Raw genomic sequence first — 25,618 nt, forward strand, 5'->3', positions numbered from 1 at the left:
ACATTATGAATTCAAAATCAGTAATCAAATTGATTTCATTGAAAGCAAGATTACCTAGTTTTCCGTTTGATTCGACAGTCTAAAATTTTGCTCTCATTTTTGCTGTGTTAACCGTTAAGTCAACCAAAATGAGATCAAATGTAGTATTCAAAATAAGTTACATCATAATAGCAAATTGTGATTTCAATTTGATCTCTAACTTTGCTCGGGTAGGCGTTATAGAAATGATGCGATAAACACGTTGCATGAAAAAAAAACAAAACTCGAGTTCATTTTAGACCTTTAAAAATGTAGAGTCCTGCTACAGAAAATTCTCCATATCTCGATGTGCTATGTTTCAAAGGAATTCAACTACAGTCATTTAACTCAAATCCTACATATTTCCGATGTTTATGGGCACAAGAATGGAGAGGTGACAAATTTTTATAGCACTATTTCTGAGAAGAAACAACTACAAGGGACAGCCCTATGGGGTGGTACGAAATGATGACGCAGGACTACGTGGTTTTATATTATATATCATATTTGTTAACTACAGCAAGAGCTTGTGTTTTGTGTAGGAATAGGAATTTGAGCGGAGTTCTCTCTGTTTATACTCTTTAGTATGACGCGCTTGGCATAGATGGCCACAGCGACTCACGAAGAGCTACTGATTAAGATCAATAGCGGTACGGCTTCTTCCTCCTTCTATGGATGCTCATGTGGGCTGCAGCGCGCTGCTTGCAGGCAGCCTTTCATTGTGTATTGGAGAACAATGTTCAAGGCCACGCGCCGAAAGCACTGCTGCTGCTGATGCCAACGACCAGACACCACAACACACGGTGATTGGAACTGAATCCGATCAACGGTAGAGGCCAGCCTTGATAGCTAGTTGCTTTTGGTGAGACCGGATGGAATTCAACTTTGAAATCTGTGTTACGGAAATCGTTTTTCGTAGGCAATCGGTGATCATTTTAACTATCATAGCAACAGTTGCACATTCGTGAAATTATCAATAGTGAATTTTTTTTTTTAAATGATGAAGTCTTAATTTTAACAGATTCGTAGAAAAAAAATCATATCAATTGTCGTCGAGATTGGCGTATTAAGAATTAAAATCCATCATCTCTGGATCAAAATCAGTCCACTTTCATACCTCGAGCGACTTTGGTTTTTGAAATTGTACCCTCAATGTTGCCTTAAAGTACATGGTATGTTAGATTTAAACATATCTGGATAGAGCTGAAATAAACCGTAACGGCTTTTGAAAACAATGACTTCTCCCGATGATTTTTAAGAATTCAAGGCAAGTCCAAGCAAACCAATATAACCGTCGGGTAGGGGACCCTACCTTAGTCTTACCCTACCTGATGGTGATGTTGATTTGCGTGGGCGAGCCTTGACTTGATTGTCCAAAAGGACCGTTTTGTCGTGATGGTTGGGCAATGCTGAGCTATTAGGGTGTGCAACACGGATGAGGCTGGCGAGCTGTATGTTGTTTGGAATGAGGGTGACGCCCTTGGCATAGATGGCCCACAGCGACTCATGAAGAGCTACTGATTCCGATCAATAGCGGTTCTTCCTCATTCTATGGATGCTCATGTGCGACGCAGCTGGCTGCTTCAAAAACCCAGTAAAATTTTACTGACTCCAGTAATCTAAAGTTAGTGTGTAGAGACCAATGTTCAACGCCACGCACCAAAAGCACTGCTGCTGCTGATGCCAACAACCGGACACCACCACACACGGTGATTGGAATTGAATCCGATCAGCGGTGAGGCCAGCCTTGATAGGTAGCTGCTTGTGGGGAGCCTTTCGTTGTGTACTGGAGAACACTACCACACCACCACCAACACACCACCGTTTGGTGAGACCGGATGGTATACAAATTTGAAATCTGTGTTAGGGAAATTGCTTTTCGCAGGCAATCGGTGATAATTTTAATTATCATAGCAACAGTTACACATTCGTGCAATTTTCAATAGTGACATTTTGAAAAATGATAAATTCATAGATTTAGCAGATGAGAAGACATATTTCTGATCGATTGGTGATAAAATTAATGAAATTGGTGCAGGGGCAGCTGAGTTATTAACATTCAAACTCTTTCATAATTTTGTTATATGTTCCACAAAGTGTACCTGCATATACATCATAGACGTAGTCCTACGTCAAAGGGATTGAAATCATGAATGTACGTTTCTTTTTAATGGAATACCATCAAATCCCGAATAGCATAGCCCCGTTTTTTCCGGAATTTTGTAAATTTTCCCGGTTGTGCGATGTAGAGGAAATGGCTCTAATGTTGGCCTATGGATCTAATATTGGGCCCATCGCTAAAAATCTGCTATTTATCAATTTTATATAGATGAACGCGTCATTGGGACGGTACTAATGGATATTTTTGGTCACTATTGAAAATTTAGTCAATTGCTGAATTTATGTATGGGCACAAATTAGGGGCATTTAGGCCGACATTACATTCATTTCTCTTACTTTCCAATTGTGTATAAAACAAAATGCGATTTAGTCGAAAGGATCATCAAGGTTAAATGGGGACAAATACAAAGACAGCTTTATTCTTACCAGGATATTGAATTTGTTTATCTATAAAAATCAAGAAATTATCTGCCGAACACTGCAAATAGTTTACGGAAGTCTTCCTAAGATTCTCTTTATGTTTTTATGACTATTCCAAGAGTTCACTGAAGCTTCATTCAATAATTCTAATTAAAATTCTCTGAAATGCTCCAAAAAACTTGTATGCAGTCCACCTAAGAATTGTATTGAAATTAAGCTCAAAATTATCACTACGTTCTCCTCTTAGAAAATTCACTGGGAATTTCGCTTAATAAATGATAGAAATTCTTCTCGAGATGCCCTTGGAATGGATCCTATTATTCAAGCAATTTAAAATTACGTACCATATCACTCGAACTTTGCCTTGAAACATTATTTTGAGATTTTGTTGTCTCTCAGAAATTTCATAAAATTCCTAAAAGAGCTATACAGAGTTTTCGAGAGCTTCCCATAAGTTCAGAGAATTTATCAGAAGATCTGCGGGTTTTCCAGAAAAATCCGAGCATTTTCAATAAATTCTGAAAATTACCCAGAAGTTCCATAAACTTTGCAGAAGATTCAAGAACCTTGCGAAAATTCCGAGAACTTCTTAGAGTTTCCGAAAACTTCCCCAGAAGGTGCGAGAGCTTCCCAAAAAAAATTGAAAACTTCCCATCAGTTTCAAGAGCTTTCCATAATTTACGAAAGCTTGCCAGAAATTCCAAAACCTCTTAGCAGATTTGTGAATTTCCCAAAAGATCCTAAAACTTTCAAAAAATTCTGCGGACTTCCCAAAAATTCCGAGCTCTACCCAGAATTTCCGATCGATTTTTACAAGATCCATGCACTTCAAGGAACAACCTAGAACTACGCACAATTTCTGTGAGCTTCCTAGTTTAGAAGATTCTCAAATTTCTCAGAAATTCCGAGTACTTCCCAGAATATAGACGAATTTTACAGAAATTCCAAGAATTTCTCAGAAGTTTAGAGACCTTTCCAAAAATTCTGAGAACTTCACAGAAGATCTGCTAACTCTTTGAACTTTTCAGAAGTTCAATGAACTTTACAATTATTCAAAGAACGTCCCAGAAATATTTAAATCGTCGCAAAAGATTCGAGAACTTCTCAGAAGTTTTGGGAATAACCTAGAATGTAAGATACCAGCCATTCATTGTCTTTGTCAAAAGGTCAATTGAGGTGTTTCCTTGTAGCGTCCATTTTTCCATCACACCTCGCAATTTCAAGAGCACCCAACTCAAGATCAACGAGGTTGATACATCTGCAAATTTCAGACATTGCTTGCTTCTCCGTAACACGAAAAAGGACGCTACAGGAAATAACCTTAACCATCCGAGACAACAGATCAGCATAATACAGATCTTGCTTCCGATTACCACTCATTCCTGCGAATCGCTTGGCTTGGAAAGAGAAATGTTGATCTTCGTAGAAATAAGTTAAAGAATTGCCGATTAACTGCCAAGTCCGTTGAACCACGAACCAGCCATAGCTACCAAAACTCAACGAACTGCGGTATCAACTGCTGTATCCTGCAACCCGTACCTGAAACCATCCAGATCTACAAGTTTGACGATGCAGCACTACTCGTCTTCGTTAGGTCCACCGTCGTGACATTTTTTCCTCATATAATTTCTATGACATTTACCACCTCTGCTGGAATCATCACCTTGAGCATTCCAGCAGAAGTGGTAAATGATATAGTAATGTCATGACGGCAAGCGTTACTATCCTCACCGCTAAATCATTTTTTAATATTGTTGTACGGCCGTTCATCGCTCTGAGAGAGAGAGAGAGAGAGAGAGAGAGAGAAAGTAGCTTCTACTCAAATGAAAGATAAATTCTAAAAACGTTGGATACTCAGCGCTGATTGACCTACACGTAAAACGAAACTAGCCTAGAAAGTGAGTAACTTTTACTCCGATATGAGTAACTATGACCAAAAGTGTAAGTAACTCAGACCATTACAAATTAAAAGTGATACATTCTCTGAGTAACATTCGTTTTAAGAAATGTATCTTGCATCTCAGTAGAAGTTTCTCTCTCTCTCTGTCACAGTAAGATTGAACGGCCGTCTATTTATTTTCCGGCGGTCTTTGTTCCGCAATTCAGTACCAATCATCGACACCGGGGAGGAGACTCAACACTTGGACCCTTGATATCGAACCCAACAGCACATTGACCGAGACCAACGGCTTTACTTTCTTTCCTTTACGTCGAAAACAGACATTCCCTACTTTCATTTATTTCCTATCCATTAGGTCTGCCTTAAACATCTCCACCAGTTTAAATTTTTGCACTTTCCCGGAAGTCGTCTGCGGAAACGCATGCACCACCCTCAGATACTTCGGCACCTTGAAGTGAGCCAGCCGTCCTTTACAGAAATCTCCAACCTCGCTCAGATTCAGCGTTTGTCCATCCTCCTTCAGCCTCACGTACGCACAAATCTCCTCCCCCATCCGTCCATCAGGAACTCCCACGCAGTGCGTCTCCAATACCTTCGGGTGCGTATTCAGATAGTCCTCGATCTCCCGCGGGAAGATATTCTCTCCCCCTCGGATGATAATCTCCTTGATCCGGCCAACGATCTTCCCGTATCCATCCTCTCTCAGCACGAACTGATCCCCCGTTCTCAGCCATCCATCTTCACCGAGGGTTTCCCGCGTCTTCTTCTCGTCACCCCAGTAGCCTAGCATCATGCCAGGTGACCGGACCCACAGCTCCCCAGCCGCCCCGAATGGAACGGTGTTCCCATTCGCATCTACAACCTTGGCCTCGAAATGGTCCATGATGTGGCCCACCGTTTCCAGGATGTTTTCCCGGGTGTCCTGGAAGAGCGATTGGAACACGATTCCGCAAGCTTCCGTCAAGCCGTAGACGGTCTTGGCTTTGCGGACTTTGAGGATTCCCAAGATGTCCGCGAAGAGTTGGGGCGAGCAGGTCGCTCCTCCCGTTACGGCCAGATCAACCGGAGGTAGTTCGAAATTGGTTTCGCGAACTTTGTTCACCAAATCGACGTACATGGTGGGAGTTCCGTAGATTGCTGTGCACCTGTAAGGATCCCAGTTAGTCTGCGGAAGCTTGAATTCAAACGAATGTAAAAGTACTTCTCTTTCACGATCGCTTCCAACGACTCCATTGGCTTATACCGGGCTCCGGGTAAAACTACAGTTGTTCCATGAGTGAAAGCAGTTAGGACACCAACCACCATGGCAAAGGCGTGGAACAGGGGAAGCTGAAGACAGATTCGGTGCTGCTTCTGATCGAATTCGTTCCGGTGGGCCAAATGGATTGCATTGTTTACGAAACCCTGGTGCGATACTAGAGCCGCTTTCGGTAGACCGGTAGTTCCGGATGTGAATTGCATGTTCAAGCCGCCGTCCGGGGAGATGGTGCTTTGGAGGGGTTCGATTGCGGAGATGTCCCGCTCGGATGGTAATCCGAGCATGTCTTGGTAGGAGATGGTGCCTCTGCAATGAAAGTTATGAGTTATGAAATGTTTGAATTTAACCATGTTCAGCAAACTCACGGCAGTGTAGATCCATTTTCTGTATCCACAACAACCGTCTGCAGAGAAGGTACTCGAGTGCTATTCAGTTGACCTGGTGAACTGGTGTTCAACTCTGGAACTATCTTGGCAGTCAGATCGTAGTAGTTTTGTGTGAAGTGGTGTTCTGCCAAGATCAATGCTTTGACACCGGCTTTGTTCAAAGCATATTCGGCTTCCGGGGCTTGAAAAGCAGGATTGATGCCTACCTGTGGGAAATGCAAACTTTGTGTTAATAATTCTTCGACAACTACACAATTTAAGAGGGACAGTCATCACCAATTAATTAGACCAATTACTCTTTGATAAGACTTGTACATGTATTATTTATCGCCCTTGACGGATTCAGTCTTGAACAGCTCTGCGAGTTTAAATTTCTGAATTTTTCCGGACACTGTCTTCGGGAAGCTGTCCACCACCCTCAGGTATCTCGGAATCTTAAAGTGAGCGATCTTTCCCTTGCAAAATTCTTTCATCTCCGCATGATCCAAGCTCATCGTTGGGTCCTGCAATCGCACGTATGCACAAAGCTCCTCTCCCATCCTTTCATCCGGAACTCCCACGCAATGTGTCTCCAAAATCTTCGGATGTGTATTCAAGAAGTCCTCCAGCTCCTTCGGGTAGATATTCTCCCCTCCACGGATCACCATTTCCTTGATCCGTCCGACAATCTTGCCGTATCCATCCTCTCGCAGCTGAAACTGATCGCCAGTTTTCAACCACTTGTCTACGTCGATTGTTTCCTTAGTCTTCTGTGCATCACCCCAGTAGCCAAGCATGGTCCCATAACCCCTCACCCACAGCTCCCCAGACGTCCCAAAGGGCACCGTTATTCCGTCCTTATCGACGACCTTCGCCTCGTAGTGATCAGTCAGATGACCAACCGTCTCCAGAACATTCTCCTTGGATTCGTTAAACAACGATTGGAATAATACAGCGGAAGCCTCCGTCATTCCGAATACGGTTTTCACTTGCCGTACACCGAGTGCTTCCTGGATGTCAACGAAGAGCTGCGGTGAACAGGCAGCTCCTCCCGTTACGGCCAAATCGACCGGGGGTAGTTTAATGCCCTTCTCACGAACGGTTCGTACCAAGTCGACGTACATTGTTGGAGTGCCGTAGATTACTGTACACCTGTAGAGAAATTCCGTTCATCATAAGATCTAGAATCCATAACGGAAACTACTCACTTCTCTTTGGAGATCGTTTCCAATGATTCGGACGCCTGGAAGCCAGGTCCCGGCAGAACCAGTGTCGAACCGTAGCTCATGGCCGCAACGATCCCGATGACTATTCCAAACACGTGGAAGAATGGCGTCTGGACGCAGATGCGATGATCTTTCAGGTCAAATTCGATCCTGTGACCAATGTGAATTCCATTGTTGACGAACCCGTTGTGAGACATGAAAGCAGCCTTCGCCTGTCCCGTTGTGCCCGAAGTGAACTGGATATTAACGCCACTGTCCGGAGAGATTCTCGCCTGAAGGGACTCGACTTTCGACACTTCCGATTGAGATGGCAGCTTGAGGAGGTCTTTGAATGGGATGGCACCTCTAGAAAACCATTCATCAGTGATTCACTGTTTTTTTATGGGAATGGTAGATTTATACTTACGGCAACTTGTTATTCCCATCGCTGTCGATCACGACGGTTGTAAGTGATGGCAGTTTGGAGCTTCTGAGTTCGCTCGGTTTACACTGGGACAGCTCCGGAGCTAATTGGGCCAGCATGTTGTAGTACTGTTGAGTCTTGTAGTGCTCATTGGCGATGATGGCTTTCACCCCAACCTTGTTAATGGCGTATTCAATTTCCGGCACTTGATAGGCAGGGTTGATGAGGACCTAAAAAAATGATGAACATCTTGAAATCGTACGAAAGACTTCATTGATCTTAATACGTACGTGAAAACTGATAGGACATGCACAGAACGTACACTTTTAGCTGTTTCACTTAACCGAAGAAGACTGGAGCGTAGTCCAGTTGAAAGCGAGATGAAACATTGAATAGTTTTAAAAGACAGAGTGGAATGTTCAAAATCACAAATGGTCACAACTCACCGAAACCATTCCTGCCCGAGCAGCAGCCAGCGAGGATAGGTAAAACTGCGTTCCATTGGGAGCCCAAATTCCTACACGGTCTCCCTTCTGCAGGCCCAGCTGGTAGAAGGATGCCGCTATGCGATCGACCTTTTCCAGCACTTCGGAGAACGTGAGTCGTTTGTTCTCGTGGCAGGAGACCAGAGCTTCATTGTTGGGAAACTTTTCGGCGGCTAAGCGAAGGTGCTGCCCGACGTTGCGATACACCAACGGGGTCTTGCCGATGTGGTGGATGTAGCTTTGGTTACGTTCGGTTGTACCGGTGGCAGTGGAATCGGTAGCACATGTAAGAGTTGGACAGGTGTGAAAGGATCTGGAAAATTTAATAACAGATTATGACGGTAAATTTAATGGTGTAGAGTAGACCTGTTCATTTTAATTGAAATGTTCAGAATGTAACGGGTCAACCATGATTACTGTTCGTCATGTTAATTTGAACTTTTGTGCAAATTTTCAGCAAAATCGGTGTTGATTTAGAGGTGCTTCAAGTTAATTTTATATTTTTAAGGTAATTTACGGCTTACAATATTTGTATCTCGAGACTGAAATAACGAAAACTGCTGTAACAACTTTCATAGCAAAGTTTAATGTGTCATGTATCAACTTTGTGACCAAAGGTTGACTATTCGAAGTGATTTTATTGAAGTTTGACTTAGTTTCATGCTCGAAGATATCTTAAAAAGTGAAGAATTTTAAAGTATTTGTTCTATGAATTTTCCACCCATATGATATAAAAATGTGTAGTGTACGGCATAATGTTCCTCATATTGTTCTAGAAGTTTCGTTCCAACATAGTTTTCGTGTATATTTCATAGATTGAGAGATAAAAATCAGAAAAGAGGCCGTTTTAGCTAAAATTCACAAGACAACAGAACCAATAAAAGTCAATTAGATTGACAGAACAGTGTTCACTCGGCTGTCGACAAAAGCAGGCCACTCTCTATGTGTGCTACGCGATCGTCTGTTTTCTCGGCAGCAACCATTGTGTGGTCCTCCTCATTGTTCTTCATCAGCAGTTCTTTCGGTCGATGCGTCGTCGACTTTGGAAATCAACCGTTTCGTGATAAGTGTGTGAGTGATGACCACGTTTTGCGTCCATTGCTGCTATGGACGCGCTCTGACCCTCGTTGGCGTACAACAATTTGCCATACAATGAAACTACTAGAAGCGGCTAAAGTTCTGATCGAGGAGGCTTTTTGGATAGCGGAAGATAAAGTGTTTATTGTGTTGTACCTTTTGACTATAGTTTTAAGATGTATTGTATAGTGACCAAGAATCCTCGGCTCTGTAAAGTTAATTCGGTTGAGCCTTATCAAATAAATTAATAAACAGATTGACAGAACATAGTTGCATTGCTTTTCAATGACGACCGATGACTGTTTCATTGATATATGATTTTTTCATAAATATGAATCCTCAGTAGACGTGTTTTTTATCAAAGGCAAGTGTCACTCGAACCATAACAGCAATTTATAAAATAACGAATATTTTTTTTTACAGTGTAGATGTATCTCTTAGCGAAAGTGAATAACCACTGAGATTATTTCTAATATAGTAGTTTGCGGTAGTGCACAATGCCTCTCAGAAATAATTACAGTGGATATCACTTCCGTTAAGAGATACACTTACCGTTTCAACTTACCCCGGTGTACCTTAACTATGATGCTTACTAAATATATAAACATTGAACATATATACGAGCTTTTGCTCTGACTTTGAAATTCAATAACTGAATTCCTCTAACTTTCAATTAAAGTTGTACTAGTCTCCTACTTATTGGAAACCAAACGTTTGATTTGAGAAAAATCACAGTATTCTATTTTGCATCATTCTACGGACACGCTGTAAACTACATAATGATGATGCATGATAAATGTATGTTAGGGTTTTCTACCAAATTGGAGAACAAAGGAGTGCTTAAATCCCGTATGATCGTTATACCCCTTCCTCCCCTACTTCACTGACATATGAACCAACATTTTGTTCAATACCATCTTTTGAAAAGAAAACAACTACCTGTTTCGTTATCATAAAATGCAACCTTCACTCTCTTCTCTGCCTCAGAGACCTAATTTAAAACTAATGATGGAACTACTGGAAAAATAACGTATATTTTAGCAACTGTTTAATCCCACAACATGATGTCTTTATGGACTATACTAACTTACCAATCAGGCTCAGGCCTTGTTGTCCTCTGCTGTCCGAAGAAGTCGTCTACATTCTACTCCATCCATGGCCACACTTCGCCAGCCTCGTGGTCTGCGAAGGGTCCGCAGGGTACCACCTTGCCCGCTGCGCGCCTCTTCTTCTTTTTCCTGTTGGGTCGCTTTCTAGAACAATTTTCACTGGGTCGTCATGTGAAATTCTTACGACGTGCTCAGCCCACCGTAGTCGCGCAATTTTCACAATGTGGACGATGGATGGTTCTCTCAGCAGCTGGTGCAATTCGTGGTTCATTCGCCTCCTTCACGTTCCGTCATCTATCTGCAGTCCACCGTAGATTGTACGCAACACCTTCCGTTCAAAAAAACCCAAGGTCACGTTGGTCCTCCACGAGCATAGGCCAGGTCTCGTGGCCGTAGAGGACCACCGGTCTAATCAGCGTCTTGTAGACAGTCAACTTCGTGCGGCGGCGAATTTTATTCGACCGGAGCGTAGCCACGATTCCCTGCCATAATGCGTCTTTGAATTTCTCGGCTGGTGTCATTTTCGGCAGTCACCAGTGAGTCCAAATACACGAACTCATCGACCACCTCTATTTCATCAGCGTCAATCTGAACTCGGGGTGGGAGGTTAACATTGTTTTCCCTAGAACCTCTTCCTCTCATGTATTTTGTCTTTAATGCGTTGATGGCAAGTTTTTTTTTTTTTTTTTTTTTTTTAACTCTTTATTTGTTCCAAATTTAAAATAAATTACATTTCATTTTAACCTAGGTGCTCCAGTTACTGCAGTAACGTACCAGCCTTAATTGTTATGATATATATCTAAGTGTTTTTACATTGTTCATGTCTTGGCAATTCAGTATTTTAAACAGGTTTTTTTAACCTGCATGTCAGTATAACAATTGATATCTTAAAACTAAAAACTAAAACTAAATCTTATCTAAGTATAAGGGAATTAATCGTTGCAATTGAGGATTGCAACGATTTTTGCCTGAAATTATTAATTATTTTGTTGGACATTTGTGCTAAAGTCTCAACATTCGAAATTCTATGTACTTCGGTTGTACTGTACCAGGGAGGCAACTTCAAAATCATTTTCAGAATTTTGTTCTGAATCCTTTGAAGTGCTTTTTTCCTGGTAGTGCAGCAACTAGACCATATTGGTACAGCGTAAAGCATGGCCGGTCTAAAAACTTGTTTAAATATTAGAAGTTTATTCGTCAGGCAAAGTTTGGATTTCCTGTTTATAAGAGGATACAAACATTTAATATATTTGTTACATTTGGCTTGAATGCCCTCAATGTGATCTTTAAAAGTTAATTTTTGGTCAAGTATTAATCCAAGATATTTCACTTGGTTTGACCAGGAAATTGGAACTCCGTTCATAGTGACTATGTGACTACTACTAGGTTTCAAAAAGGAAGCCCTGGGCTTATGTGGAAATATTATAAGTTGAGTTTTGGAAGCGTTGGGAGAAATCTTCCATTTTTGTAAATAAGAAGAGAAAATATCTAAACTTTTCTGAAGTCTGCTGCAAATAACACGAAGACTTCTTCCTTTAGCGGAAATGCCTGTGTCATCAGCGAACAAAGATTTGTGGCAACCCTGAGGCAAATCAGGGAGGTCCGAAGTGAAAATGTTATACAATATAGGCCCAAGAATGCTACCCTGAGGAACTCCTGCCCTAACAGGTAGTCGATTAGATTTGGAATTTTGATAATTTACTTGAAGAGTTCTGTCAGTTAAATAATTTTGAACTAATTTCATAATATAAAGTGGAAAATTCAACTTTTTCAATTTAGCAATCAAACCTTCATGCCAAACACTGTCGAATGCTTTTTCTATGTCTAGAAGAGCAACTCCAGTTGAGCAGCCATCAGATTTGTTTGAACGAATTAAATTGGTAACTCTTAAGAGTTGATGAGTAGTTGAATGCCCATGGCGAAATCCAAACTGCTCATCTGCAAAAATTGAGTTCGTATTGATGTGAAGCATCATTCTATTCAAAATTATCTTTTCAAAAAGTTTACTTATTGAAGAAAGCAAACTTATTGGGCGGTAGCTAGAAGCTTCAGCTGGATTTTTATCCGGCTTCAAAATTGGAACAACTTTTGCATTTTTCCATTTATCAGGAAAGTATGCCAAATGGAAACATCTGTTAAATAATTTTACCAAGAAAGACAAGGTACTCTCTGGGAGTTTTTTGATGAGGATATAGAAAATTCCATCATCACCTGGAGCTTTCATATTTTGAAAATTTTTAGTTATAGACCTTACTTCGTCCAAATCAGTCCCCCAGGAATCATCAAAAATATTTTCCCGAGAGAAAATATTCAGAAAATCCCGAGCAACCTGATTCTCAATAGGACTAGTAAGACCCAAACTGAAATTATGGGAACTCTCGAATTGCTTAGCAAGTTTCTGAGCTTTTTCCAAATTTGTGATCAAAATTTTACCACCTTCTTTAAGCGCTGGAATAGGCTTTTGAGGTTTTTTCAAAATTTTTGTGAGTTTCCAAAAGGGTTTGGAACTCGGGTCTAATTTAGAAATATTATTTTCAAAAGTTTTGTTCCTCAGGGCAGAGAATCGCTTTTTAATTTGTTTTTGCAAATCCCGCCAGATAACTTTCATGGCAGGATCGCGTTTTCTTTGATATTGTCTCCTACGGACATTTTTAAGACGGATCAAGAGCTGAAGATCATCGTCTATTATAATTGAATCGAATTTTACCTCGCATTTTGGTACTGAGGCAGCTCTTGCTTCAACTATAGAAGTAGTCAGAGATTCAAGAGCATAATTAATTTCATCTTTGGTTTGCAAAGGAATGTTTGGATCGAAGTTATATTCCATAAATGTTCGATACTGCTCCCAATCAGCTCTATGGTAATTGAAAGTAGAGCTGTTGGGATTACAAATTATTTCTTGGGATATTTCAAAAGTTACTGGAAGGTGATCAGAACCGAAGTCAGCATGGGTAACCAATTGGCTACAAAGTTGACATGAATCAGTTAAGACCAAATCAATAGTGGAGGGATTTCTTGCAGAAGAAAAGCATGTTGGGCTGTTTGGATATTGAATAGTGTAATAACCTGCAGAACAATCATCAAACAGAATATTACCATTGGAATTGCTTTGAGCATTATTCCATGAGCGGTGTTTTGCATTAAAATCACCAATAATGAAGAATTTAGACCTATGACGGGTAAGTTTCTGGAGGTCACCCTTGAGAAAATTCTTTTGCTGGCCTACGCATTGGAATGGCAAATAGGCAGCTATAAACGTAAGTTGTCCAAATTTTGTTTCAACAGAAACTCCCAAAGTTTCAAAAACTTTGGTTTCAAATGAAGAAAGAATTTTATGCTTGATTCGTCTATGAATAATGATGGCAACGCCACCACAGGGTCCATCAAGACGATCATTTCTATAAATCAAGTAATTTGCGTCCTTCTTAACCTTATGGGCAGGTTTAAGGAACGTTTCAGTTATAACGGCAATATGCACGTTATGAACTCTCAAAAAGTTAAATAGCTCGTCTTCATTATCTTTAAGAGATCGAGCATTCCAATTTACAATATTTAATGCTTTAAAATCCATTACTGAATTTTAAAGTCATGACAATATTATTTGCAAATTTTACTCCAGTTTGAATAGCATCAAACATGGAGTTAGATTTAAGCATATCAGAAATCATGTCAATTAATGAATTCTGTAAAAATTCCATTTTGGGGGCAGTAATGCTTCCTAAGTCAAAATTGTCAAAATTTCCATTAGAACGTTGGTTAGTATTTTGATTTCTACCCGCTGCAATAGCAGCATAGGTAGCTCCATTAACTCGCTGAACATTGTTAGCAGCGAGGGGAGTAGGTACAGATGAAACATTTGAAGCAGGGGAGATATTTGTACCTACGGGTCCGAATTTAGAATTTGTTCCTCGCTGACCGTTGTTAACAGCAGAGGAATTTGTACCTGGTCGGAAACGTGGAGCGTTTCCTACCTGACGGTTAGAACGAGATTGTAGGATCGCTTTGCGAGTCTTACATTCCCAAAAATTGGATTTGTGGTTTTCACCACAATTTGAACATTTAAATTTCTTAGGATCTTCCTTCACAGGACAGTCGTCCTTTGCGTGAGAGGAATCACCACAATTCATGTATTTAGCTGGCATGTAGCAATTTTTAGTTCCGTGACCCCATCCCTGGCACTTACGGCACTGGGTGAGGTTTTGGAAATTTCCTCCAGTCTTCCTGAAGTGTTCCCACTTCACTCGGACATGGAGCATAAGGCTAGCTTTTTCTAAGGCCTTAAGGTTGTTTAGTTCACTAGATTTGAAGTGAACTAAATAAAAATCATTAGAAATCCCGTTGCGTGAATTGCCAGGACGGGATTTCATTTTCATTTTGATTACTTGGAGTGGCACAACTCCAAGTAATTTTGCCAGTTCATCTTTGATCTGATCCAGGGATTCACCACTGGGCAGTCCTTTCATGACAACCTTGAACACACGTTCAGTTTTGGTGTCGTAAGTAAAAAATTTGTGCTTCTTCTCAGTAAGATACTTGAGAAGACATTTAAATCCGTCCAAGGTTTCAGCCAATACACGGCATTCACCCCGACGTCCAGTTTGTAGTGAAAACTTAACTTTCACGAAATTCAAAAGTTCCATGCGAAAAGCATGGAAATCGGTAGTGGTTATCACAATAGGGGGAATCTTTTCCTTCTTGGCATTAAGCCGGGAAAGTTTACTAGAATTTTTCTTGGATGATGGATCATTCTCATCATCCGTGAGCAAATCAAATTGATTACTCAAATTAATTTCATCAGAAGGGGGGTCAAGAGTTTGCCCCTTTTTTTTTTTTTTTTTAACTCTTTATTTGTTCCAAATTCAAAATAAATTACATTTCATTTTTAACCTAGGTGCTCCAGTTACTACAGTAACTTACCAGCCTTAATTGTTATGATATATATCTAAGTGTTTTTACATTGTTCCTGTCTTGGCAATTCAGTATTTTAAACAGGTTTTTTAAACCTGCATGTCAGTATAACAATTGATAGCTTAAAACTAAATAACTAAAACTAAATCTTATCTAAGTATAAAGGGAATTAATCGTTGCAATTGAGGATTGTAACGATTTTTGCCGGAAATTATTAATTATTTTGTTGGACATTTGTGCTAAAGTCTCAACATTCGAAATTCTATGTACTTCGGTAGTACTGTACCAGGGAGGCAACTTCAAAATCATCTTCAGAATTTTGTTCTGAATCCTTTGAAGTGCTTTTTTCCTGGTAGTGCAACAACTAGACCATATTGGCACAGCGTAAAGCATGGCCGGTCTAAAAACTTGTTTAAATATTAGAAGTTTATTCGTCAGGCAAAGCTTGGATTTCCTGTTAATAAGAGGATACAAACATTTTATATATTTGTTACATTTGGCTTGAATGCCCTCAATGTGATCTTTAAAAGTTAATTTATGGTCAAGTATTAATCCAAGATATTTCACTTGGTTTGACCAGGAAATTGGAACTCCGTTCATAGTGACTATGTGACTACTACTAGGTTTCAAAAAGGAAGCCCTGGGCTTATGTGGAAATATTATAAGTTGAGTTTTGGAAGCGTTGGGAGAAATCTTCCATTTTTGTAAATAAGAAGAGAAAATATCTAAACTTTTCTGAAGTCTGCTGCAAATAACACGAAGACTTCTTCCTTTAGCGGAAATGCCTGTGTCATCAGCGAACAAAGATTTGTGGCAACCCTGAGGCAAATCAGGGAGGTCCGAAGTGAAAATGTTATACAATATAGGCCCAAGAATGCTACCCTGAGGAACTCCTGCTCTAACAGGTAGTCGATTAGATTTGGAATTTTGATAATTTACCTGCAGAGTTCTGTCAGTTAAATAATTTTGAACTAATTTCATAATGTAAAGTGGAAAATTAAACTTTTTCAATTTAGCAATCAAACCTTCATGCCAAACACTGTCGAATGCTTTTTCTATGTCTAGAAGAGCAACTCCAGTTGAGTGGCCTTCAGATTTGTTTGAACGAATTAAATTGGTAACTCTCAAGAGTTGATGAGTAGTTGAATGCCCATGGCGAAATCCAAACTGCTCATCTGCAAAAATTGAGTTCGTATTGATGTGAAGCATCATTCTATTCAAAATTATTTTTTCAAAAAGTTTACTTATTGAAGAAAGCAAACTTATTGGACGGTAGCTAGAAGCTTCAGCTGGATTTTTATCCGGCTTCAAAATTGGAACAACTTTTGCATTTTTCCATTTATCAGGAAAGTATGCCAAATGGAAACATCTGTTAAATAATTTTACCAGGAAAGACAAGGTACTCTCTGGGAGTTTTTTGATGAGGATATAGAAAATTCCATCATCACCTGGAGCTTTCATATTATGAAACTTTTTAGTAATAGACCTTATTTCATCCAAATCAGTTCCCCAGGAATCATCGAAAATATTTTCCCGAGAGAAAATATTCAGATAATTCCGAGCAACCAGATTCTCAATAGGACTAGTAAGACCCAAACTGAAATTATGGGAACTCTCGAATTGCTTAGCAAGTTTCTGAGCTTTTTCCAAATTTGTGATCAAAATTTTACCACCTTCTTTAAGCGCTGGAATTGGCTTTTGAGGTTTTTTCAAAATTTTTGTGAGTTTCCAAACGGGTTTGGAACTCGGGTCTAATTTAGAAACATTATTTTCAAAAGTTTTGTTCCTCAGGGCAGAGAATCGCTTTTTAATTTGTTTTTGCAAATCCCGCCAGATAACTTTCATGGCAGGATCGCGTGTTCTTTGAAATTGTCTCCTACGGACATTTTTAAGACGGATCAAGAGCTGAAGATCGTCGTCTATTATAATTGAATCGAATTTAACCTCGCATTTTGGTACTGAGGCAGCTCTTGCTTCAACTATAGAAGTAGCCAGAGATTCAAGAGCATAATTAATTTCATCTTTGGTTTGCAAAGGAATGTTTGGATCGAAGTTATATTCCATAAATGTTCGATACTGCTCCCAATCAGCTCTATGGTAATTGAAAGTAGAGCTGTTGGGATTACAAATTATTTCTTGGGATATTTCAAAAGTTACTGGAAGGTGATCAGAACCGAAGTCAGCATGGGTAACCAATTGGCTACAAAGTTGACATGAATCAGTTAAGACCAAATCAATAGTGGAGGGATTTCTTGCAGAAGAAAAGCATGTTGGGCTGTTTGGATATTGAATAGTGTAATAACCTGCAGAACAATCATCAAACAGAATATTACCATTGGAATTGCTTTGAGCATTATTCCATGAGCGGTGTTTTGCATTAAAATCACCAATAATGAAGAATTTAGACCTATGACGGGTAAGTTTCTGGAGGTCACCCTTGAGAAAATTCTTTTGCTGGCCTACGCATTGGAATGGCAAATAGGCAGCTATAAACGTAAGTTGTCCAAATTTTGTTTCAACAGAAACTCCCAAAGTTTCAAAAACTTTGGTTTCAAATGAAGAAAGAATTTTATGCTTGATTCGTCTATGAATAATGATGGCAACGCCACCACAGGGTCCATCAAGACGATCATTTCTATAAATCAAGTAATTTGCGTCCTTCTTAACCTTATGGTCAGGTTTAAGAAACGTTTCAGTTATAACGGCAATATGCACGTTATGAACTCTCAAAAAATTAAATAGCTCGTTTTCATTATCTTTAAGAGATCGAGCATTCCAATTTAAAATGTTTAATGCTTTAAAATCCATTACTGAATTTTAAAGTCATGACAATATTATTAGCAAATTTTACTCCAGTTTGAATAGCATCAAACATGGAGTTAGATTTAAGCATATCAGAAATCATGTCAATTAATGAATTCTGTAAAAATTCCATTTTAGGGGCAGTAATGCTTCCTAAGTCAAAATTGTCAAAACTTCCGTTAGAACGTTGGTTAGTATTTTGATTTCTACCCGCTGCAATAGCAGCATAGGTAGCTCCATTAACTCGCTGAACATTGTTAGCAGCGAGGGGAGTAGGTACAGATGAAACATTTGAAGCAGGGGTGATATTTGTACCTACGGGTACGAATGTAGAATTTGTTCCTCGCTGACCGTTGTTACCAGCAGAGGAATTTGTACCTGTTCGGAAACGTGAAGCGTTTCTTACCTGTCGGTTAGAACGAGATTGTAGGATCACTTTGCGAGTCTTACATTCCCAAAAATTGGATTTGTGGTTTTCACCACAATTTGAACATTTAAATTTTTTAGGATTCTCCTTCACAGGATAGTCGTCCTTTGCGTGAGAGGAATCACCACAATTCATGCATTTAGCTGGCATGTAGCAATTTTTAGTTCCGTGACCCCATCCCTGGCACTTACGGCACTGAGTGAGGTTTTGGAAATTTCCTCCAGTCTTCCTGAAGTGTTCCCACTTCACTCGGACATGGAGCATAAGGCTAGCTTTTTCTAAGGCCTTAAGGTTGTTTAGGTCACTAGACTTGAAGTGAACTAAATAAAAATCATTAGAAATCCCGTTGCGCGAATCGCCAGGACGGGATTTCATTTTCATTTTGATTACTTGGAGTGGCACAACTCCAAGTAATTTTGCCAGTTCATCTTTGATCTGATCCAGGGATTCACCACTGGGCAGTCCTTTCATGACAACCTTGAACACACGTTCAGTTTTGGTGTCGTAAGTAAAAAATTTGTGCTTCTTCTCAGTAAGATACTTGAGAAGACATTTAAATCCGTCCAAGGTTTCAGCCAATACACGGCATTCACCCCGACGTCCAATTTGTAGTGAAAACTTAACTTTCACGAAATTCAAAAGTTCCATGCGAAGAGCATGGAAATCGGTAGTGGTTATCACAATAGGGGGAATCTTTTCTTTCTTGGCATTAAGCCGGGAAAGTTTACTAGAATTTTTCTTGGATGATGGATCATTCTCATCATCCGTGAGCAAATCAAATTGATTACTCAAATTAATTTCATCAGAAGGGGGGTCAAGAGTTTGCCCCTTTCTTTTGCGTTTAGGCGCCATGGCGGCAGTAAATTTTTATCCAAATCGACTTCCAAGCAGATTACTATAAGAATCTGAAGGATCGAAGAGGAATTTTCCAAATCGATATCCAAGAAGGATTACCTAGGGTAGGGTCCAAACAAGGATCGAAGAGGAATAAGAGGAGTTGAACAAGGTAGAAAAATTTTTACAGGTTGAGCACTGAAAAGTGCTGTTTAAATTTGTTGTAGCTTTAGGTAGTAGCAACACTTCCTTCAGCAAAAAGCAAATAGATCCACACGGCAAGAGAGCACGATGCGGACTCGTTGATGGCAAGTTTAATCCGCCTTGTTTCAGCCTTCAGTCTGATGTACGTTTCCGTCATCGTATCAAAGTTCCGTGCCATAATGTCAATGTCATCGGCGAAGCCAAGAAGCTAGATGGACTTCCTGAAGATCGTGCCACTCGTGTCTATCCCAGCTCTTCTGATCACACCTTCTAACGCGATGTTGAATAGCAGACACGAAAGTCCTTCACCTTGCCGTAACCCCTTCGAGATTCAAAGGGACTCGAACAACGCACATCACTCGATCCATCGTCGCCTTGACCAATCGTGTCAGTTTATCCGGAAATCCGTACTCGTGCATAATCTGCCATTGCTGATCTCGATCGATTGTGTCGTATGCGGATTTGAAATCGATGAACAAATGATGTGTGAACCTTCCTAATCGCAAAAATTTGGTCCGTGGTAGCGCGATCATCCATGAATTCCGCCTGGTATTGCCCCACGAACTCTCTTGCAAATGGTGACAGGCGGCGGCATAGAATTTGGGAGAGTACCTTGTAGGCGGCGCTCAGCAGTGTGATCGCGCGGTAGTTGCAGCAATCCAACTGGTCGCCATTTTAGTAGATTAGGCATACGACACCTTCCATCCTCTTTTCCAGTAATATTTCCTCCTCCCAAATCTTGGCAATTACCCAGTGAAGCGCTCTAGCCAGTGCTTTAATAGCTCACTTGGTAGTTGATCTACACCAGTTGCTTTGTTGTTCTCCAGCCGACCGATCTCCTCCTCAAGTTCTGACGGGGCCGGTACCCGAGCAAAGTCGGTTAACAAAATGAAAGCAAATCGATATTAAAGTTTGCAGTTCCTATCATAATGAAAACTTATTTTGATTTCAATTGTCGAGACATAAGTCTGATATCATATTGTGCTTTCATTATACAGTCAAGCCTTTTTAAATGAAAGCAACTTAACTTGAAGTTCTGCTGTTAACGTCTTGTTTAAAAGTTAATTTAAGTTCATCTGTCGTTGAGCTAACGATTATTGTTTATTTGTTTTGTTTAACACGGTCATTCGAAACTTGCCCGGGGTGAGTTTAAGCTCAAGTCTTTCACCATGAGAAGCATGGATGCTAACCATTTACACCAGGCCCGTATTCAGTATCATTATGAATGCAAAATCAAATTGATTTTATTGAAAGCAGGATTAGTTTTCCGTTTGATTCAACAGTGTAAAATTCTGCTCTCATTTTTGCTGTGTTAACCGTTAAGTCAACCAAAATGAGATCAACTGGAGTATTCAAAATAAGTTACATCATAACAGCAAAATTTGATTTCAATTTGATCTCAAGCTTTGCTCGGGTAGCCTGTCGTCTTCTGCGCGTGCTTCCCGATCAAAGTCTGAGATCAAATTGAAATCTAAATTTGATGTTGTGATTTCGCTGATAATATTTACTCAGGTTGCTGTCGTTTTGATCGTTTTAACGGTTAAAATATCAAAATTGAGAGCAAAAAATCTTCCTGTGACATCACATTGAAAACTATTTCTGCTATCAGTGAGAGCAAACTGAAAACTCAATTTGATATCAATTTTTCCTGTTGATAACAAAACAAGTATTCACTTTGATGTTATGCTAGGGCAATGAAAACAAACCCGCAACAACATATTTTTGAAGAGCAAATGTACAGCAAAATGAAAACAAAATTTGGCATCAAATTTTTCATTTGCGAAACTGAAATCAAATTATGATTTCAGTTTGATGTTGATATCAAAACTTGATTTCAATTTGCTGTCATTTTGATGCTGGACTTTGCTCGGGTTGCCACCTCCATTTTCTGCTGCTTCACCGTTGAGGTGCTCGTCATAGTACTGCTTTCACCTCTCAATCACCTCACACTCGTTCGTGAGAAGGTTACCGTCCAAGTCCTTGCACATATCGGCTTGCGGCACGTGGCCTTTGCGCGAACTATTTAGCTGCTCGTACAACTTCCGTGTGTCGTTTACGCGGTACAGATTTTCCATCGCCTCGGACTATACTGGGGACTCCAAAATATATATCGGCTTGTTTAGGACCCCACATTTGAATTTTCACAATTTATTACATTCCAGGAAAAATACTTGAACCAACATTGAACCATAACCGAAACATTGAACTACTTGAAAAATTTAAGACAAAGTATAATAGTCAAAGTGCATGACATAGGAGAATTGACACTAATGTTGGCCTATGGATCTAACATTAGGCCCATCGCTAAAAATCTGCTATTTACCAACTTTATCTAGATGAACGCGTCATTGGGACGGTACTAATGGATATTTGTGGTCGCTATTGAAAATTGTGTCGATTGCTGAATTTATGAATGGGCCCAAATCAAGGACATTTAGGCCGACATTATATCCATTTCCCCTACAACAACTTGGCGTAGTTCTACGTCATACTGCGGTCGTGTCTAGGACATTTATTATTATTTTTTCCTTGATTTGTTTTCCGTCGATCTTGTTTTCCGTGCTGAGCACCAATGCTACCAACGCCACGGAGGCAGCTCCCATACCTGGACCCTACCTATCGACCCATGAACCGGGGACCAACGGCTTTACTTCGTGATCAGAGATGTTATGACTCAGAACATCGCGGCGGCGTCGACTGGGATTGAACCCAGGCCTGCTGGGGTGAGAGATAATCACGTTTACCATTACACCACCGGCGCCGCTAAGTATGATAGATGTATTTAAGAAGTAATCTTCAACGTTTTCGACAGAATGTGTCACATGTCTGTTTATCAGTATTCCGGATTTATACTACTGAGTATTTGCTGAAGTTCTGGTAACTTCTAAGAAGGCAAGGGTAATTCGAAAAAGTTAAGAGAACATGATTATAGTTAATAAAATTTAGGTAGCAGATCTTCAAGGACCATCATTAGACTGACCCACAAAATAAAAGTTTTATTGTTCCTAGGGCTTTTGATTTGTTCATTTAGGTGAAAAAACCATTTTCTGATTTTTTCAGCTCATTTGGTTGTAAGATGAGCCGGCGCTTTTGGTTTATGTTGTATGAGGAATTTGGATAAAATACATGATAAAATGATACCACTGCACTCTTTCGATTATAAAAAAGTTTCCAAATCCTAGATTTGGTTCAGATTTTCAAAAGTTGTAGTTCAAACAACGAGTAACAGCTTTGCTGAAGTCTGTATCATGAATCCAGTTAGTTTCATTGAGATATTCGCTTTTGAATGTATATGAGCATTTTTTATATGTAAGTTCCAGAGTGGTTTTCTCACCTAATGGCATAAATCTGCGGATTTAAATGATAAAAAAAATGTTCCCAAACAAACGTGGGCCAGTCTAACCATCATATCTTTAGGATTCTTCGTAGAACTTTAGAAAACCTTTCAGAAGTTCAGCGACTGCGTAGAAGCTCTGGATACTTTCTGGAAGTACACTAAATAAGATTTAGCTAACTTTGCTTTTCAGAAGTACAGAAAATGTTATAGAAAACCAAGACGACGGTGGGAAACGGATTCGTAACTCAAATGTCATTAGCCAAATACATCGACCATATAGGTCCACCGTTGTATAATTGGCTATGCACCCGTGTACTGAATGGGAATTGTGGATTCGAACCCTTAGATTTTTCACGCAAATTTTCTCACACACACGTCTCTTACCGATGATATGTGCTTACCTCTCAGTATGTTCAAACTTTCGTACACACAATTAAATTGACTGCAAGTCGCTAAGCCGTTAATCAAAAACCAATAAATTTTGTGAAATTTCAGATAAATTTGTAGAACTTCATCCAACTATGTATATATTTAGTGACATTGAAAGAAATTTCTTGAATTTTGTAGAATCTCGAGCAATTTCTTTGAAGTTCGAGGATTCTTCTTGAAGTCATTGAAAATCGTAAAACTTCAGGGACATCATCGATGTCTGCATAGTAGAAGTCAATAAAGTAGAATATAGTAAAACATTGAACTATGATGTGCAAAGCTTTTGATATCACCATGTGAAGCACATAACTAGACTCCAAGTCGAACCAATAGTGTTGAGGTATGGTTCAAAGATTCACACATTAAATGGATGTGTTACAAAATGAAGTGTGAGATACATGATGCTGATGTGTGGAATTTTTTAAGTGCCTCACCTGAAATAGATCCATTTCCTGAATTTCCCATCGTTTTTTTCGAAGGGACGAATCAGCTTTTGTAAACAATGCATTTGATCGTCGATTTGACTTAACTGGTAGTAATCAATATATAATTCTTTAGCTGGCTGTAGGTGGCATACATTTTCAGGCATTAGGCACGTATTGTTACTTGTTTATTTCTTTAGGAATGAGTTGATCTTTGAACTGCGTTGATGCAATTTTCCGGTGGCAGTGCACAACTATGCAAATTACTGTGTTTTGTTCAGCATGACATTGCTTTGCGATACTTAAGCGGTTTGTGCCTTCGTAATGATCAAAAGGCGGTAGCAATGACAGATGAAAACGAGTCTACTACTTGTGATGAATCGTTTGCAATGATTACCCCTATCAATCAAGTCGGAATGTCGCATGCAATCCAGCACAAACGCAATGCTTGTCAGATTTGAATTAAAAAAAACTCGATTCCAAGATTAGTGTAACTGACCAGGCAACAGTTTCATGTGCAGCAACTCGTATCTAGTGCTAATAACTGGAAATATCTGAGAATCCAGGGGGTTCAATTCCTGAATGCCGATTTATGTAGACTCGGCGATACCGTAGGCATTGTTTTCAAATCTCTTTACCTACTTCCACCATATTTATTGCGTTACTAATATAAGTCCAATTAAGATAATGCTAATCAGTCAAATCGGAACCCTTTGCTTAGATGGTACGTTGCTAGTCTTCCAACTCTAAACACTCTTCACACAAGCTTCATGATGATGATAATTCACAGATTTATTGGCACGAAAAACTGCTATCAATGCTCTTATCACAAGATGTAGCCGCAAAACAGTATCAAAACATTGATTCGTTCAAAATTAGTTTCATACTAAATTGGCATAATGTTATGAATATAACTACGGTGATCTGAGCTCGTTTATCTGAAAACGATCTAATGCTTCGCTTATCGAAAAAACACTTTTTAAAGTAATCACAAAATCCATCTATTCACCTTAATCCATTCAGGACCGGCAGCCTGCTCGGTGAAATTCTCAGCATTTTACGGTGTTTTTCAAGTGTACCACGTTCACAGCGAACTCCGTATCTTGATTTCAAAGTATAATTTAAGCGGTGAAATTATAGCAGTGCGACAAACGCAGAGTACAATGTTTATCACCGAATCGAGCCTATCTTCTAACGAAACCGATTTTGAATGGCAAATCCGAACCGTCAAAGTGCCAAACGACGACTGACCGAGCCGGTTGGCACCATGCGCAGCCGGCTCGTTAAAAAAGCGGTTATCGCAGTCATCATTATCAATGGTTTGTTTGTTTGTTTGTTCGTTGGTAAGTTCGTTCGTTCGTTGTTGTGTTTGTTCGTTTTTTTTTTCTGTTATAGGTGTTCACTGGGAGGCTCGCCATAGAATCGGCGTGTTCACATTAGCGCAGCGTTTCTCAATCAATATTGTGATTCAACCATTCCATAGCAAAACGATTAAGTGGCTCTCAGAATTTCGTAAAAATTGGTAGTTTTGTTCCTCATCGTAAAATATTAGACCCGTATTTTTGTTATTTTGTCATTCGGGTGGTCCAAAAAAATATTTTTTTTTCATTTTTTTTTCAAAATTTTATAACTTTTGAAACAATGGTTTCAAAGATAAGATCTACATATTAAATGAAAGGTAATTTAAAATACTTTTTAGGCAAAACATAACGATACTAAAAACCTGGGATTTTTGATTAAAAAACAGTTATCGCATTTGTTTTTTTATGGTTTTCATGGCATGCCGGTGGTGTAGTGGTAAGCGGGACTGCTTTCTCACATAATGGGTCTGGGTTCAATCCCAGCCGGTCGGTGGGATTTTTCTGAGGCATGA

General features: G+C 39.6%; 2 protein-coding genes across 2 annotated transcripts; both read right to left on the reverse strand.

The window, feature by feature from the left end:
- Positions 1 to 4,780: 4,780 nt before the first annotated feature.
- On the reverse strand, positions 4,781 to 6,032 carry LOC135707701 (medium-chain acyl-CoA ligase ACSF2, mitochondrial-like). The gene is made up of 2 exons (XM_065229582.1): positions 5,661 to 6,032; positions 4,781 to 5,604 (listed from the first exon to the last, which is right to left on the reverse strand). The coding sequence occupies exons 1-2, from the start codon at positions 5,999 to 6,001 to the stop codon at positions 4,797 to 4,799; spliced, it is 1,149 nt and encodes a 382-aa protein (XP_065085654.1). The 5' UTR covers positions 6,002 to 6,032; the 3' UTR covers positions 4,781 to 4,796.
- A 363-nt stretch (positions 6,033 to 6,395) lies between these two features.
- Positions 6,396 to 24,844, reverse strand: LOC135707694 (medium-chain acyl-CoA ligase ACSF2, mitochondrial-like). Its single transcript, XM_065229565.1, has 5 exons — positions 24,755 to 24,844; positions 8,158 to 8,509; positions 7,715 to 7,941; positions 7,291 to 7,653; positions 6,396 to 7,234 (listed from the first exon to the last, which is right to left on the reverse strand). The coding sequence occupies exons 1-5, from the start codon at positions 24,799 to 24,801 to the stop codon at positions 6,424 to 6,426; spliced, it is 1,800 nt and encodes a 599-aa protein (XP_065085637.1). The 5' UTR covers positions 24,802 to 24,844; the 3' UTR covers positions 6,396 to 6,423.
- Positions 24,845 to 25,618: the final 774 nt, after the last annotated feature.

The sequence above is a fragment of the Ochlerotatus camptorhynchus genome, unplaced genomic scaffold (assembly GCF_037179485.1).
Source record: "Ochlerotatus camptorhynchus isolate MF236.1 unplaced genomic scaffold, CSIRO-AGI_Acam_v1.1 ptg000316l, whole genome shotgun sequence".
Classification (NCBI taxonomy): domain Eukaryota; kingdom Metazoa; phylum Arthropoda; class Insecta; order Diptera; family Culicidae; genus Ochlerotatus; species Ochlerotatus camptorhynchus.